Here is a 16,539-nt window from a genome sequence, read left to right as displayed (position 1 = left end):
TTTAGTGGTCTTTCTTGTTTTCCAGAAATAGGCAAGAAATTATTTGTTTCAGCCTTACTAACTGAATGATACAGCCCTCCCAGAGTCACTTAGATGAGAAAGATGGCTATATGAAAGAAACAAATGTTTAAGCGACATTTGGGTGGGAAAGGGATTCTTTTTAGCTGCCCTTCTGCATCATCTCTCTTTTTTGTTTCTATGTATTTAATTGATTTTTTAAAATTATTCTTCAAATACTAATATATAAGATAAGAGATGCTGCTTGACATTATTTTTGCTATCCCTAGTATGACTGGGATGGAGCTGGTCAGTGAGTTGGCTGCCTAATGTAAAGATGGCAGAGGGAGGATCCAAAGGTACAAGGCTGAAGCTTTTAGATCAAGACTCCATAGAAAGGGGGAAATGGTAAGATTGATCCACACCCTATAACTAACATCCTTTGGAGCAAAATGGGAAGAATATTGCTGAAAAAACTGTAGAGCTGGATACTGTAGGTATATTCAGAGCGCCTCCATTTGTAAACTCTGCTTTGGTAAATGAACTCTCCCAGGGGTGGCAATTAAATAGCCTTTAGTCCTGCTTCTTACTAGCTGAAGTATATTGTTGGTGCAGCATAATAATTATACAATTAGCCCTGTCATGGCATGGAGTTTGGGAATACAGACATCTTGAACTTTCAGATACAAGCAGCTGATAGATGACTGTCATTAACCTCATCCTTTGTAAACTCCCCAGCAGGCTTTCTATAAGCTGTAAGCTAGAGCTGCTTAATAAAAAGAAAGAAAGACCTTGAACCACAGCTACATCCCTTCACCTCTTCTCAACCTTTCTGCTCACCCTTGCTTCCTCCTACTGCACACACAGTCTGCCCATCTTTCACTCCTGGCTGCTTCAAAATAACGAAAGCTGCTTTTAACTAGCCTGCTTATCAATCAAATGCTGCCAAGGAGAATAAAAGGAAAAAAGCTCTTCTCTAACAATACAGCCAAAATGGCCCTAATCTTAGAAAGCTATTTTAACTGTGAAGGCTTGTTCTCTCTGTGCTAATCACTGTGGCCGCTGATTCACACAGGAGAGGTGTAGGAAATGCTATAATGTTCCTTGAACTTGATTTTTAAGCTAGTGTAACCATGGAGATCCTACTGAATACTAGGTGAGTATCTTGATCTCAGTATTAACATGCATAGAGATATGGTAATCTAAAAGTAACAGTTAAGTTATGCAAGGTGAACTAATTCCATTGGTTTTATCCCTTAGGAGCATCAATTCCACACATTTGTGCTATAACTACCCTTAATGGTTGTGGTATGACAGCAGCAATTCAGTACTCGGTTAACAGCATATGACATATGGTTTCCATCAGCTCCCAGAACAACCAAAAAGGACATGTTCTGAATGTCTTACACCTCAAAACTGTATGTACAGTAAATTAAAACTGGAAACAAATCATTATCTGCAAGTTGCTATGTTGAGATCTAGTAAGAGAACATTCCAGAACACTCAAGTGACTTGGGATAGTCCTGTAGTCCTTGGATCAGTCCTACAGATAGGTGATTTCTTCAAGAATTCTGACATTTCCTATTAATTTTGTGATGAGGAAGGCAGCATTCTCAATAAAAATGTTCAATTAATTCATGAATGTATGAAAACTAGTGGATTTATTATAGTACAGTAGATGCCTAAACAATGCATCTCCATTTTGAGTTGCAAATGAAAAAAAAGTTCTCTTTTAAACTAATGGGAAGCAAGTTCCATGGAGATAAAACAATAACAAACTGACTTTTTTCTGAGAAAAAAAAATGATTCTTATGTTTTTAGGCTAATATTATTGTACTTTCTCTCCCAACTTACACTTTGTGAAGATTAATTTTGGAATTATTTTCTACCCAAAAGTTGTTAAAAGGAGATCTCCTAGGATCTCACTGATTTCCCAATGTACAAAATTGCTTATCACTGTGGCTTCTTGTTCTTGTTGTTATTATTACTATTAAGAATAGTATAGTTACAGAATTATTGGATTACAAAATATGAAAGGAGGCTTGATAATCTGGGAAAAAAAGACCAAATATTATTTCAGTACCCATGCCCTCATAAATAATTGAAATAGGACAGAATTTTCAAAATCAGATTCCAATTATCATAATCTAGGCCATGATGCTAAAGCATGAAAAAAGCATATTTCATCCTTTCACCTAATTCACATGAAATTCAGTCTTTTTGAGAATACGAAGCATTGTGCAGAGGACATGGTATAAATGAAATCGAACTTCTTATTGCAATGAGAGAGTTCATTTCTTATTCTGACAAACTTATAATGTTCGCAATTTGACAAACTTGTAACGTTACATGCCACAAACCAAGAATTTGGATATGTCTCATATACATCTATCCTAAACATAACAATATTTTTAGAGAGAACGTAGAATATTTGCCCTTTTAAGAAGGTACCTATCTAGCCTAATGACTAAACAGTGTGATGGACACATTCAGAAATATCAAAGCCACTATACCTTGGCTTTGGGGAATAAGACTGTGGGTTTTAGGAGGAGCCTTTCTATTCTCCTACTCTTACAATATTCAACAGTACAGTGTCAACAATAGAGACCTTCAATTTCTAAAAGGTTCTAAAATCTCCCAGGATTTAAAATGGACACCTTACATTATAACTATCATTAAAAAGGCACAACAAAGTATGTTCTTCCTGCATCAACTCAGGAAGTTCAGACTACTCTAGAAGCTATTGATACCGTTTTACAGAAAAAATATTGAGTCTGTCATTTGTACTTCTATAACTGTTTGTTTTGATACAGCAACCAAACAGGACAGGTACAAACTTCAATGGATAATTAGGACTGCAGAACAAACAATTGCAACCTGCCTTCCATAGAAGATCTGTTTATTGCACAGGTTAGAAGGAGGACTAAGAAAATATTTATAGACCCCTCACATCCTAAACTATTTCAACTCCTCCACTCAGGATGCCACTATAGAACATTGCATGCAAAACAATGAGACACAGGGACATTTTTTTCCACTCATGCCATTACTCTGCTGAACATCTAATTCTCATAGTACTGTCTAATGTCTATGTATATTTATCCATGTTTTACATCTGTAATGTAATTATTATTATCCTTCTTAACTTTTTACTACCCCCACCTATTGGTATTATTATGATGGTTATTATTATTACTCTATTGCTTTGCATGTACACTGAAAGTTTCTACACTGGAGACGAATTCCTTGAGTGTCTAATCACACTTGGCTAAATAAAGTATTCTATTCTATTCTATTCTCCCAATGATCTTAGTGGAATTTGTTTCACAACAGGCAAAAAATGGTTGCACAATGAGTCTGATGGCATATAAAAACGCATACATTTTTGTAAACTTTTCTGGGAAAGGAAAACTTCCTGCAAATATATTACAATTCCTCTTTTGTTTTTAAAACATATAGAATAGAATAGAATAGAATAGAATAGAATAGAATAGAATAGAATAGAATAGAATAGAATAGAATAGAATAGAATAGAATAGAATAGAATAGAATAGAATAGAATAGAATAGAATTCTTTATTGGCCAAATTGTTTGGACACAGAAGGAGTTTGTCTCATTGCAAATGCTCTCATATAAACACCACTGATATACAAAATGACAACAAATATCTCAATCCTAAATGGATAATCTTCAATAATATTAACCAATTACCCCTTCCAAAAATGATATTGTGAAAAGCATATTGCTCCTGGCAGAACAAAATTCTTTCCAGTATTTGTAGCTTTTCATACACAATTTGAGACAGCTGGAAAGGAACTTTCATGCCAAACAATTTATCTGAACCAGGAGCTCTAATAAATAACACTACACAAAAGCAGACAAAGACAAACACACTAGAGCTGATGCCCACTACAGCAGAGATAACCTCATTTTAAATCATTCACATAACAAAATTCACAATAAAACTAAAGACCTTTTGTACCTTCTTCTTCAGCCTCAGCACAGAAAACTGTCACCAGAAACTGATGTAGACAAAGATACAGTTAATAAAAAGCAAACATCCAAACCAACTTCAGGCCATACAAATATCTGTCTGAAATCCACTGAAACGTCAGTGGATATTTTGGATTGTGCTCTGGGCAGCTTCTAGACAGGCACAATAAATCTTGCCAAACTGCTTTAGGAAATCTACACCTGAGAGTAAATCCACTGCAGTTTGGCAAAGCAACTTTGGACACATACTCCAAAAGTGAATAGTTTTGTTTATCACCATAAATAAAAATAATATTCAGAAAAACTGCATTCTAATAAGGTTTACTGAATTATTCTTCAGTTTGTACTTTAACTTCAAAATGGTTCTATAACTAAGGTGTATGAAAATTAATAGTATCTGTTTTATGGCTAGCTTCTGGTATTGACTCGAGCTAAAATGTAGACTAAATATGCTCCAAAATGTAGACTAGATGTGCTACAAAGGTTGACCATAACAATCCAAATATGCAGTCACTGGGTACTGTAAATCGAGAAAATATAGTCGTAAAAACTCTTATTAGATCCAAATATCAATAGGCCTGTCTTCAACTCTGAGCGATACTTCTGATCACAGCCTTATCTCATCTGCTGAAATGGATCTGAAGTATAATAATTACAAATCCCTAAATGACTTCCTACAGTAGCTTAAAAATAAAGGAGAAGAACTGTATCACAAATGTCAAAATCCCATTTAACAGAGCTGTGGTAGGAGAATGTAATGATTGATGTTATCTAAAACAACCAAGAGATCCAGGTAAATCATCAGGGCTATGCTCTCCTTTCTTTTTCCAGTACAGATCAGATATAAAGTCAATCAAGCATGAAGCCAGATTGAAATGAGTGCAGAAAATCCCTTTCATCCAAGCACTATTGAAGTTGACCAGTTATCATCTGCTTGACCACCTCACCCAAAAGGCAGTATTAGTCTTTTGGATGAAAATGTCCAAATGGAAGAACCTAGGGAACATTTTTGAGGAAGGGTTACTTTCAAGACTTCTGGTATTAACATCTTATAAAGAGGCATTCACATCCCACTTTCTGAGGCTGCAGCAGCATAAATTAATCTTCCACAATTTGGTCCAGAAGATATTCCAATACGACACAACTTTTCACATATTCTGTAATGTGACCAGTAGTGGTCACAGCAGAATGCAAGGGCAAGGGGAGCAGGTCCGACTAAGAAAAGCAGTGTCACAGTGTCACAATGTAAGCCATATCCCTTTTCGTGTTGCAAAGTTGAATGTACAAAAGGAGCATGATTCTCTGGAAGCCCCTGAATGGCACTTAATTTTCTAATCAATCTGACTTGATTTGAGAATTTGGGAATAGAATAGATATTACATGAATTTCCCAGGAAAAAAAATACATTGTTTGGAGTATTTTTGTATAAAATCAAAAAATTCAACTTTTTTGAACTGAACTGTTTGACCCAAGTATGAAATCCAAAACATAACTGCATTTGGGTTAATTGTAGATCAGCTGACATTTTTAGCCTCCCCTACATGCAATAAACTATTTCTTTTGCAAGCCAGATCAGGTCGAGAAAAGCAAAAAATTAAAAACATATATAATGAACATATATAGTATATATCAGTGGTGGCGAAACTTTTCAGCACCAAGTGGTGAAATGGGAGTGTGGATGCATGCAAGTGCATGTGCCAAAACCTGGAAGAGCAGCTCCCTGGCATGCTGGATGGGAGCGCCGGAAACCGGAAGCTCAGTTTCCCAGCACGCACATGTGCGCTGGCCAACTTGTCTTCCAGTTTCTAATGTGCATGCACACGTGAAGACCAGTTGGCCAGCACGCACATGCGTGCTAGGGAGCTGCTCTTCTGGTTTCTGCACTCCCACACACGTGAGAAGACCAGCTAGCTTGCGCGTATGCACTCACTGGAACCCAGAAGAGCAAGAGGCGATGGCTGGCATGCCTGGAGAAATGGCTCTGCATGCTACTTCTGGCACGTGTGTCATAGGTTCGCCATCAAGGGTATATATAACATACAGCAGTAATGTATAGTAAATATAGTATGTAACAAACATTCAGCAATTGAACTTCCTAATATATAAGCAATTATTTTTTTACTAACAAAAACATTTCTGTGCACATTTCTCGCCTATATACGCTCTGAACTATAGCATTTTAGTTCACATATTAGCATAAATTAGTTAAATTGTAATTAAAATATGAACAGATAAAGATGATCATTCACTACTACATAAAGTCCAATATACCACTTAGTATTATCATAGAGGCTAATAATTCCTCTGGATTCCTTTGTCAAACTGTTCAACCAGTTTCAAGCATGGGTGATTAAATTTATCAAAATGCAACTATTTCTTCTATACACAAAGAATCTCTATAATCCAGCAATCTAGAATATCTTCTTTGTAAAATTATATTCTATTAAACCAGGGGTTCCCAACCTCTGAGCTGTGGCCCACTACCGGGCCATGGCCTATTTGGAACCAGGCCCCACAAGTGGCGGGCTGGCAGGCCTGCGTGCACCCGCAACTCAGCTTGTTTGAGTGGCGGGCCAGTGTGTGGGCACAGCTCAACTTGCACATGTGAGCTAGCCCAACTTAAGCTGCGCACACATGCGTGTGAGCACACCAGCCCACTGTTCATGTGACCTGGTTCCCCTGTCCCCCCCATGGCCACCAAGCTGCAAAGGTTGGGAACTGCTGTATTAGACAATTTCAAAAAGTGATAATTTGGCAGATACCAATTTTGCTTCAGAAAAATAACCATATCAGTACTAAAAATGAAGGTTTTTCTACTCAACAAAAGAAAAGATATTACAATTTAGTAAAAGAATTTGAAATTTCCCTTGTCCTTTATAGTTAGAATCATGTAATTTATAAATTAGCCTAATGCTACACAGAAATAATTTTAAAACAAAGCAACCCCCACGCACACATATCTCAAAACAGTATGAAATCTAAAGTGAAAATGAGTGACAGGTTCTAGCCCATTAATAATGGCTTACCTTGGCTATCTGAACACACCAGTTCAGCAAAACCTGGGAACCAATGTTATCTTTGTGTTCATGTACATAGTCTAGTAAACAACCATGGGGCATCAGCTGAGTAACTAGTTGAATGGTGGGGCTCAGACAGACTCCTAGTAACCGAACCAAATGTGGATGGTCCATACTTGCCATTATAAGTGCTTCCTAAAAGAAAAAGAAAAAAATTAAGTTATAGCTCAGTGTTCTAACACAAAGGATATTTTCTGCTTCCAGTTAAATACAGAATCGCTAAATAAGAAATTCAGGAAAGTCCATTTTCTCCCCTGTGAACCAGCACATTCTTTTAAGATCTTCAGCTTATAGCAATGCTCAGATTATTATCTGATAATAGTGTCTATTCTGCTGATGCTAACCTGATTATAGAATATTGTTCCCAGAGATACTTGCCTTCCCTTTTTTTTAGTACCTTTTATTCTCTTAATCATTTCATGGATGATTAATTTAATTTCTTTCTTTGAGTTATATTGCTAATGTTTTTGTAATGTGATTTTTAATAGTTTGTTCTTTTTTGTATTATTTAAGGATATGTGGATTAGTTTAAGTCCCAAACTACCACTGTTGCATATCATTCCTTCCATCTATTTTCTCAGAATTTTTTAAAAAGAAAATCTTCATATGGTTTTGTAGAAAACCTTGCTGAATAGACACCGTTTTAATGGAATTTCCTCAGAGAAAGCAGTTTTCAGCAAAACTATTTCTTGCTTGCTTGTTGAATGTATAAGTCACCTCAATCCTCCAACCAACTCCAAGCAGTATATAGCATTATTAAAACAATAAAACAAGTAATAAACAACAATATAGTACTAGATTTGGGGGGGCACATCAATAAGAAATAAAATCCCAGTATCAGTACACGATCACCCTGCCTCAAGGCTTGCTGAAAGAGCTACATTTTTAGGTGGGTTTATCTGAGAGGGCAAGGATGGCCACAGAAAAGTCATCTCTCCAAGGTCCCATAATCTATAGTTTCAAATCTATTCATGTTTTTATCCAATTGCAAAAAAATGTATTTGACAAGAAACCAAAACATATAAACTCCTAGGTACAATCCGATTTAGAAGCACAACTTGGATGCTTTGGCATTTTGATTAGTTACACAATTTCCTTTTAAAGAACTCTACGGGGATTTTTCTTCCTGCTTGAAGGAGAAAGGACTATGTACAACATTAACTGCAATCCTGTGATATCTTAATTCAACTTTACTGAATTTTTAAAAAAATTTCTCATCTATTATTGTTCCTTCACCTCCAAGGCACAGATATAGCATGATATTCTGCATTTTGCAATGGCTATAACAGCACAGAAATGTCACAAACTGGCACTAGGATCTACATTTGAATTCACTGATTAACAGATTGGGTAAATATTCAGTTTGCAGATCTGAAGGATTCAGATAATTCTGCAGATCAAAACAAAACTTATTTGACTGCATAAAAAGCTTAGATAATATTTTTAAAAGAACACCTAAAAGAAATGGATGAACAATAAAGATAGATAGCACAGGACTCCACAGATGAGCTGTGATCCCATGCGTAAGCTGGCAGGAATAGCCAACACCCCAGAAGACAAGCTCAGGAACCAAAAAGATCTTGACTAACTTAAACAATGGGCCCTATCCAACAAAATGAAATTTAATGCAGAAAAAAGCAAGGTTTTACACTTGGACAGGAAAAACCAAAGATAAAAGTACAGAAACCTGGTTCAAAAACAGTAACTGTGAGAGGAAGCTTGGAGTCCTAGTGGACATTACTTAAATATGAGCCAGCAGTGTGTGGCAGCAGCCAAAAAAGCTAATACAATGCTTGGTTATATCAACAGAGGCATAGAATCAAAATCACATGAAGTATTAATACCGCTTCACACCTGGAATACTGCATCCAGTTTTGGTCACATTACAAAAAAGATGTTGAGACTTTGGAAAAAGTACAAACAAGAGCAACTAAGATGATTAAAGGCCTGGAGACTAAAACATATGAAGAATGGTTGCAGGATTTGGGTTTAGCTAGTCTAGAGAAAAGAATGACTGGCGGGGGGCATGATAACAGTATTCCAGTATTTGAGAGGTTACCACAAAGAGAATGAGGTCAATTTATTTTTCAAAACACCAGAGGGCAAGACAAGAAACAATGGATGGAAACGAATCAAGGAGAGAAGCAATCTGCAATTAAGGAGAAAGTTTTTAACACTGAGGACAATTAACCAGTGGAACAGCTTGCCATCAGAAATTGTGGATATCTCATCACTAGAGGTTTTTAAGAAGAGACTGGACAGTCATTTGTTTGAAATGCTATATGGTCTCCTGCTTGAGCAGCAAGCTGGACTAGAAGACTCGAAGATCCCTTCCAGCTCTGAATCATTCAGATGAAGTCACAAAAGTAAATGTTTGGAATAAGTTGAGATCAGTAAAGAAGAATAAGAATGGCATCTTTAGGTTTGTTCAAAATAAAAGGGGAAAATAGAAATGGTAATATCAAATAAAAATCAGAGCTATCCCACTCTTACTTTAGTTCAGTCTTTTCTAATAAAATTTATAGGTTAAGAGTAAAGAGAGAACAGAAAAACAGGACTTCCTACTTTGAGAATTGTTTTCAACTTACAACCATAACTGGACCTGGAATTACAGTCGTTGACAAATCATGTCAGTCATTAAGCAGGTCAACGTGTAGCTGTGCAAAATTTTCTGAACTTTTTTGTGGCATTTGTTCAGTGAACCACGGTGGTCATTAAACAAATCCATTGTCCACAATAGATTTTTTTCCAGAAACCAGAAATAAATACTGGTTTCTGGCAAAAATATTGTAAATTACAATGACCATGGGAACATAGGATGCTGCAAATGGCCATAAATGGTTGCCAAGCATCCAAAATGAGATCATGCGTGTTGTGAACTAAAGAAATGTATTTAATAAAGATTCATTTGCATAGCAGGATCGTAATCCTGCACTTCCTATTGGCCCATATAATGGCAAGTTATGATTGGTTCATTCCGAGCAATCTGATTGGCTGTTGGCGGGCCGCGCCAAGGTTCAAACGCTATAACGCTATCCCCATTGGTTATCCGGATAGCAGCTTACTCTATAAAAGAGTGACTGCTAGCCGGGTTTTTTTTGTCTCTGTTATGCTTGTGAATAAAGAGCTGAAGTTCACGGTTTACAGTCTGGTCTCCGTTCATTAACCCATGCCTCAAACTTAACAATGCAACTGCAGGGATGGTGGTGCAAAACTTCAAATCTGCATTGCAAGTATCCCTGGGGATGTCTGTTGTGATTTCAAATGATTGCCAAGTGACCTGTCATAATTTAAGGACTTCATGTATTCAATATATCTTGATTTCAGCAAAGCATATGACAAGGTACTCCAAAATATACTGCCTAACTAGTGTGTGCTAGATGGCATCATGATTAAATAAATACATAGCTGGATTGAAAATTGTGCTGAGAGAGAGTTAAAAAAAAATAGAGAAAGATCAAATGGATGTAACAAGGGTCAGTCCTGGGCCACCCTATTCATTAATGATTGGGATAAAGTGTTTGAAGGAATACTAAACAAAGCTGTATATGATACAACAGTTAGGAAACAAAAATCAATGCACAGGTATAGGTGGGGAATATCTGGCTTGAAAAAAAAAACTGGAATAGAAGTTGATTATCAATTCAATATAAGTCCTACTACTGCTACACAAAAGGCACATTTAATTCTAGACTGCACCAGCCAAAGTATAACTTTCAATTTACAGGAAGTAATCATTCCTTTACATTTTATCTGTCAGATCCTACTTCCAGAACCTTGCCCTACTGTAGGCTTTATGACTTAAAAAAGAATTCAGCGAAGTTCCACAAAGGATCAACAAAGATAGTTGCGGATTAGAAAGTAAACCTATGAAGTTTTATTTATACACCTCATATGATGTCAGATAAAAAGATGAGACTTATTCTTTCATTCCAGTGTGTAGGACATGACATGGTGGATTTAAGAAACAGATTCCAACTGAATGTTAGAAAAAAAATTCATAAGAGTTAGAACAGTTTGACAATGAAACCAATTATCCAGAGAGGATAGCAATAGTCAATGACAATAAAGACAGATTTTCTTTAGACATGACAAAGAAATGAAAGATGAAAAGCAAAAGAAAATATAACTAAAATTAAATAAAATCAACTTGATTAACCAAATTGAATCAGTGATTAGAATAGGATCAGATTTAATTCCCATAGATCTGCAAATGACTATTTCTAATATTTATACTATATTATAAAGGGGTAGAAAGTAAGTATTCCGCTATAAGAAAGGAACTGTGAAGTGACTTTATTTCATATGAACATCTCAAAGCTTGATTCACTAAGCATAAACATATTTAACAATAACCACTCCAAAATTATAATCATCTTAACCACCATCATAAACACAAGACGGAAGGGTAGAAGGGAACAGGAAAAAAATTACGGGGTGTGGTAATAGAGGCAGTTGAATTAAAATTACACAAAATTGCTCATCCAAGTACAAAGAGGATTCAAAACAAAATTGCTGAATATTTGCATAATAGTTGCTTTATATATAAAAAAAGTAGATGAACAAGACACTAATTATAAGGAGGGAGATATAACAGATGTCTTAACCTTTTATTTTTTGAAATCTTGTAAAGCTTTTCATGGTTTTGGAGGGGTAGATTACGATCTAAGTGTAACTAATGGCAAAGAATGAGTAGGGCGATGAGGAGTAGAAGCAGACAGAACACAGATCCATTAAAACCATTTGTTCTGTGTTAAAATTAATATTCCATTCTTTCATCAATCCTATATGAGGTCAAGAAGAAATATTGGCATCTCTTTATTAGCATCTTTTTCCATCCTACCACACGTTAATAATGGAATGAGTATTTCTGTTTTAAATTGCCAGTCTCTTACCTGTGTAGACCAATGAGACTATAGAGATGGAGAAGAGTTCTTCAACCTTCCATCTGTGAGCAAAATGAACCCTGCCATTCTCTCACTTTTAGCCAAAGATGAAATAACAGCTGCTCCTGGAGGGCTACTTTGGGGGTTGCCTTTCCCCCCCTCTAGTCTAGTGCCTTATAATGTGTGTGTGTGTGTGTCCTTTTAACTATTATTAACATTGATCAGATTTTATTAAACCAGACTGCTTTTTCCTTCTCAATTCTGATGTATTTTTGAATGACTGTCAGCACCGTGCTGATTTAATATGCCACCACACAACCACAATTCAGAGTTCAATTCTGCTTATCTTCATGCAAATCACTTCAACAATATACAATTGGAAAGAATATTGAGGAGCATCAGGAATAGTGCAAAAATCAACAGCAGTAGATATTATTCCAAAATCTAAAAGAATTATTTTTTTTCATGTTCCTATGAAAATGAAGGAAATATAATACATTAAACTCTCGGTAATAGTTTGCTTTTGTTGGAGAAGAAAATAACAGCTAAACTTGGATGCAGAAAATATAAGAACTGCTATCTCTATTTCTCAAGAAAACATATAAAGAAGATCTTGCATTGTTACATGTGATTTTGAATTCTTATTTAACAACACACAAGGACCTGCCAATAGTTCTGCCAATCTTGAAGAAAGTTTAAGAATTGTGTAGGCCAAATAGATCTGCTGAGAATCCTAGCCAGACAATGAGAAGCATGAAGCAAATAAAGGGACAGAAGCCTAAGAGACATGGAGAAACGAATGGAGATGGCAAACACAAGGAAGCAAATGAAGCAGTAAAATAGAGAAAACAGAGCCTTAAGAAAAGGCAGGCTGCATGAAGGCAACTGGGTATGGGAAAATGGAGTTAGCATTGGTCCCCATACAAAATGTTTTGTTTTTGGAGAGTGAGTCTACATGTGCTACTACTCTGTGGTGTGTTCAGTGTGATGATGGTAATTCTTTTAATGAAACTTCCATTATAACCTCCAAAAGATTGTTGCTCAATTCCTCTGTTTCTATCAAAATGTTAATAAATTCCTGGACACATCCACACACTTAACTTGGCAGCAAACATTAGTCATTTGCTACTGCCTTCTCTGGGCCAGAATCTTTTTTAAATTGGCTGGGATTTTTAAAGGCTATAGCTTTGGATTTCCTTGTGTTCTTTCTCCTATCCAAGTACTTATAGGGAGAGATAGCCAGTTGGGTAGGCCTGCTCTAAGCATTTGATTGACCCAGTTGAGTTCCAGAGGGAGCTTAGGGCTTTTCCTGAGGACTTGGTGAGCAGTTCAGCTGAAGCTCTAATTGCAGTCTGGACTAGGTGCATGATTGAGGCATTGGACCATATTGTCCCAGTGTGGCTTCTCCCCAGGTGCCCCTTGATTTTCTGAGCAGCTCTAGGACATGAAGATGCCATGGAAGGAAGATAAAGAGTAAAAGATAAAGATCTCCCAGTGGTTTTCAATACATTATTCTTTTGGGCCAGCTTCGGGAGCTTGGAATGGGTGAGGTTGTATTATAGTATCCAGTTTCAATCAATGTTGACAGGGGTCAGATGTCGCCCCTGCATTCTGCCACAAAATACCACTCTACATCTCCAATTCTTTAACTTCTATGTGAAGCCACTTGGCAAGGGGATCTGTCAGTTTGGGGTGAGATATCATCAATATACTGATGATATCCAATTATGCATCTTGACCCCAGGCCAACCAAGTAATGCTTTCAAAGCCCTAACCACAACCTGGAGACTGTGTAGGCCTGGATGGAGAGGAATAGACTTATTATGTTCAGTCCTAACAAACAAGATCAAGTGACTTTGTCTGACCCCTCTCCCCAAGTTCTGGGGATATAACATCTTTAGTTGTCATGGGGAATCCCCTTCTTATATCAGAATTTGGGATCCTATTGGACTCACAGCTCCTACTTGAAAAACAGGTGGTAGCTTTTTGTCAAGTGGTTCATTTGGTGCACTAGTTATGCCCATTCCTGAATTAGAAGGCTCTTCACATAGTCAGAAAGCAGAGGCATAAGCAGTAATAGATGTGTTGTGTATGGGCAAAGCCCTCGCTGATTTGCAAGCTATGCTTGCTTCTTCTGGGTACTATTCAAGGTGTTACCACCACCAAGCCATTCATGGCATAGAGCCTAGTTACCTGAGGATCATCTGTTTCCATACTTCTGCAAGCCCAATGAGGTCATTCAGAGTGGGCATGCTCTGGATCCTGTTGATTAAGCAATGTCACTTTGCAGTATTCAGGAAACATGGCATCTTGGTAATGAATGGTTGCTGCCCTCTGGAATAATATCCCACTGGAGACCACTACTATTCCTGCCTGATTTTTCACAATTTGTTAAAAACCTGATTGTTCCCCAGGCTTTGGGTTAAGATGCTTGAGCCCATTTGGTTTGGGATATTTATTTATTTTTTGGAGGGGGAAGTGTTATGGTTTGGATCTATTATCTTCTTTTTAATTCTCTTTTAATATTGAGGTGTCGGGCAGCCTCAAAATTACCCAGAGCATGCCCACTCAAAATTGAGAAATTAAATTGTTACTAATCCTTAATTTTGCCTAAATTCAACCAGGGTCAGCTAAGTGGTGCCACTTGTTGGGCCCTTTAAGAAAGGCAGGTTCAAACAACAGGCTGGAACTTCTTGCCTTACTGAAATAAATCATTGTCTTCCTGTATTAAATCCGGTAAACGTACAAACTTACACACACACTATATCTTACTATATTTACTATATATATAGTAAAACATTTATTGTGGCAAACTGGGAATTCTTTGAACCATAGGTTGCACAACAGGAGAAAGATATTCCAATGGGCAGATTTTTTAAAACATTTATTTTATGGTACCTGTAATTGATTCAGTGAAGAAACAACTCTATAATGCATAACTGAGTTGCCTTTGGAAAGAAGCAGTTCCAAATTGATGTGTAGCCAACATATTTTTGCTTGCATACTAAGTTTGAGAAACCTTGCAGAACACATCCCTTTAGACTTGACTATATAGTTAATGTAGCCACATGCAATTTAATTTTTGAAATGTGTTTAATTATATGTAGGTTATTGTTAGATTCAAAAGTGCCCTTTACCGAAAGCTCTAACACAAACTCTGAAACATAGTGTCATGCTAGAATTGACTGAATCAATTGCCTTGGTTTTTGAAGGTTGGCTCAGGGTCAGATCAGAAGTGATCAGGCAACAGCCCTTGCTGATGACAGATGTTCCTTCCTCTATAGGCAGCATCTGTCCTGCTGCCTGCCCTCTGAATTACACCCACCACCACACACACTTACACACTTGAGATCTGGCTTGCACTACCCTTGCTGGCCTTTCCAAGGCATGAAACACCTGGCTTTGCTTCTAATTGGGGGTTCTGGCAGTAGGGCTGACTTGTTTCAGAATTAAGTTGAATGTGTGATGTTGTGACTATAGAATAGAATAGAGCTGGAGCTGGCCTTCTAGTCCAGCCCCCTACTCAAGCAGGTGATCCTATACCATTTCAGACAAGTGACTGTCTAGTCTCTTCTTAAAAACCTCCAGTAATGAAGTACCCACAATTTCGGGAAGCAGCTGTTACACTGTGGAGGGGGGACATATATTTACCTAGTTAAAAAATAGATGGAAGCCTAGAATTGGAAGGAGCCTCCTACTTAATGATGTGCCTAGCCCTGCTTGAACTTCACAAACACTCGCCACTTTCCGTGTAATTGGCCCCATTGTTTCTCTTACTGGACTTTGCCTTCTTCTAACATAAATTCATTATTCTGCATCCTGTTGTTTTATAGCACATACAAACCCTCAAACAGGGAACCTGTACAACCAGCTTCTCTACTTTATTTTCAGTGCTCCATGATTCAGGAAAGGACTCATCCCAGTTCAAGGAAGGGAAGAAAGGTTTTTTGGGACAATGGAGCATAGGTATAGGAATAGAAGGGGAAGAAAGGAAACATTCCTGTCACTCCTTTTGAGACCAACATCAATCCCATTCCCTTCCCAGAGCTAATACACATATTGGAACCTTTGCCTCCTAGCCAACTTCATTGAACCTGAAAAAAAGGACCTCTAGTCCGACTCTCACAGATAGGCATCCCAGATAAGCAATTCTGTTTCACCTCAACCACCAAACATAATACACTTGGGACTGGTGACACTGCATAAATTCTTTCAAGTGAAAGATAAGCAAGAAAATTAGTTGGGGAGTATATTCTGTGAAAACTTTTCTCCCCTCTGCCTTCTCTCTTTACCTTGTAATTTGCAAATTACAAGGTAGATGCAAATCTTTCAAACAAAAATCAACAGGTTTATTACTTGAAATAAATACTAGTATATTTACACTTGTCCTTTCTAGCTCCTCTGATAATTCTGCATCATAATACCATGCCATTTAAGTTTTTATCACCAAGGTCATCAAATCAGTATACAGGATCTTGTTCACAGAACAATATTAATAAGAGGCTGCAAGTGTTTACCTTGCAATAAAGACAAGAATATATATTCTATCAAATGTAAAGCAGGAAGGAGGAAGAGGAAGACAATCA

General features: G+C 37.1%; 1 protein-coding gene across 4 annotated transcripts in view; it reads right to left on the bottom strand.

The window, feature by feature from the left end:
* ERBB4 (erb-b2 receptor tyrosine kinase 4) overlaps positions 1-16,539 on the bottom strand; it is a 942,903-nt gene that overhangs the window by 140,578 nt on the left and 785,786 nt on the right. For all 4 annotated transcript variants that reach the window (XM_087949416.1, XM_087949418.1, XM_087949415.1 and 1 more), the window contains exon 20: positions 7,017-7,202. In XM_087949416.1, the coding sequence (XP_087805542.1) occupies positions 7,017-7,202 (186 nt within the window). The remainder of the gene's footprint in view (positions 1-7,016; positions 7,203-16,539) is intronic.

Source organism: Notechis scutatus, chromosome 1, assembly GCF_049901735.1.
Source record: "Notechis scutatus isolate UNSWTSFEM ecotype Mainland chromosome 1, rNotScu1.2, whole genome shotgun sequence".
NCBI lineage: Eukaryota > Metazoa > Chordata > Lepidosauria > Squamata > Elapidae > Notechis > Notechis scutatus.
This window is presented reverse-complemented; position numbering and strand designations above follow the sequence as displayed.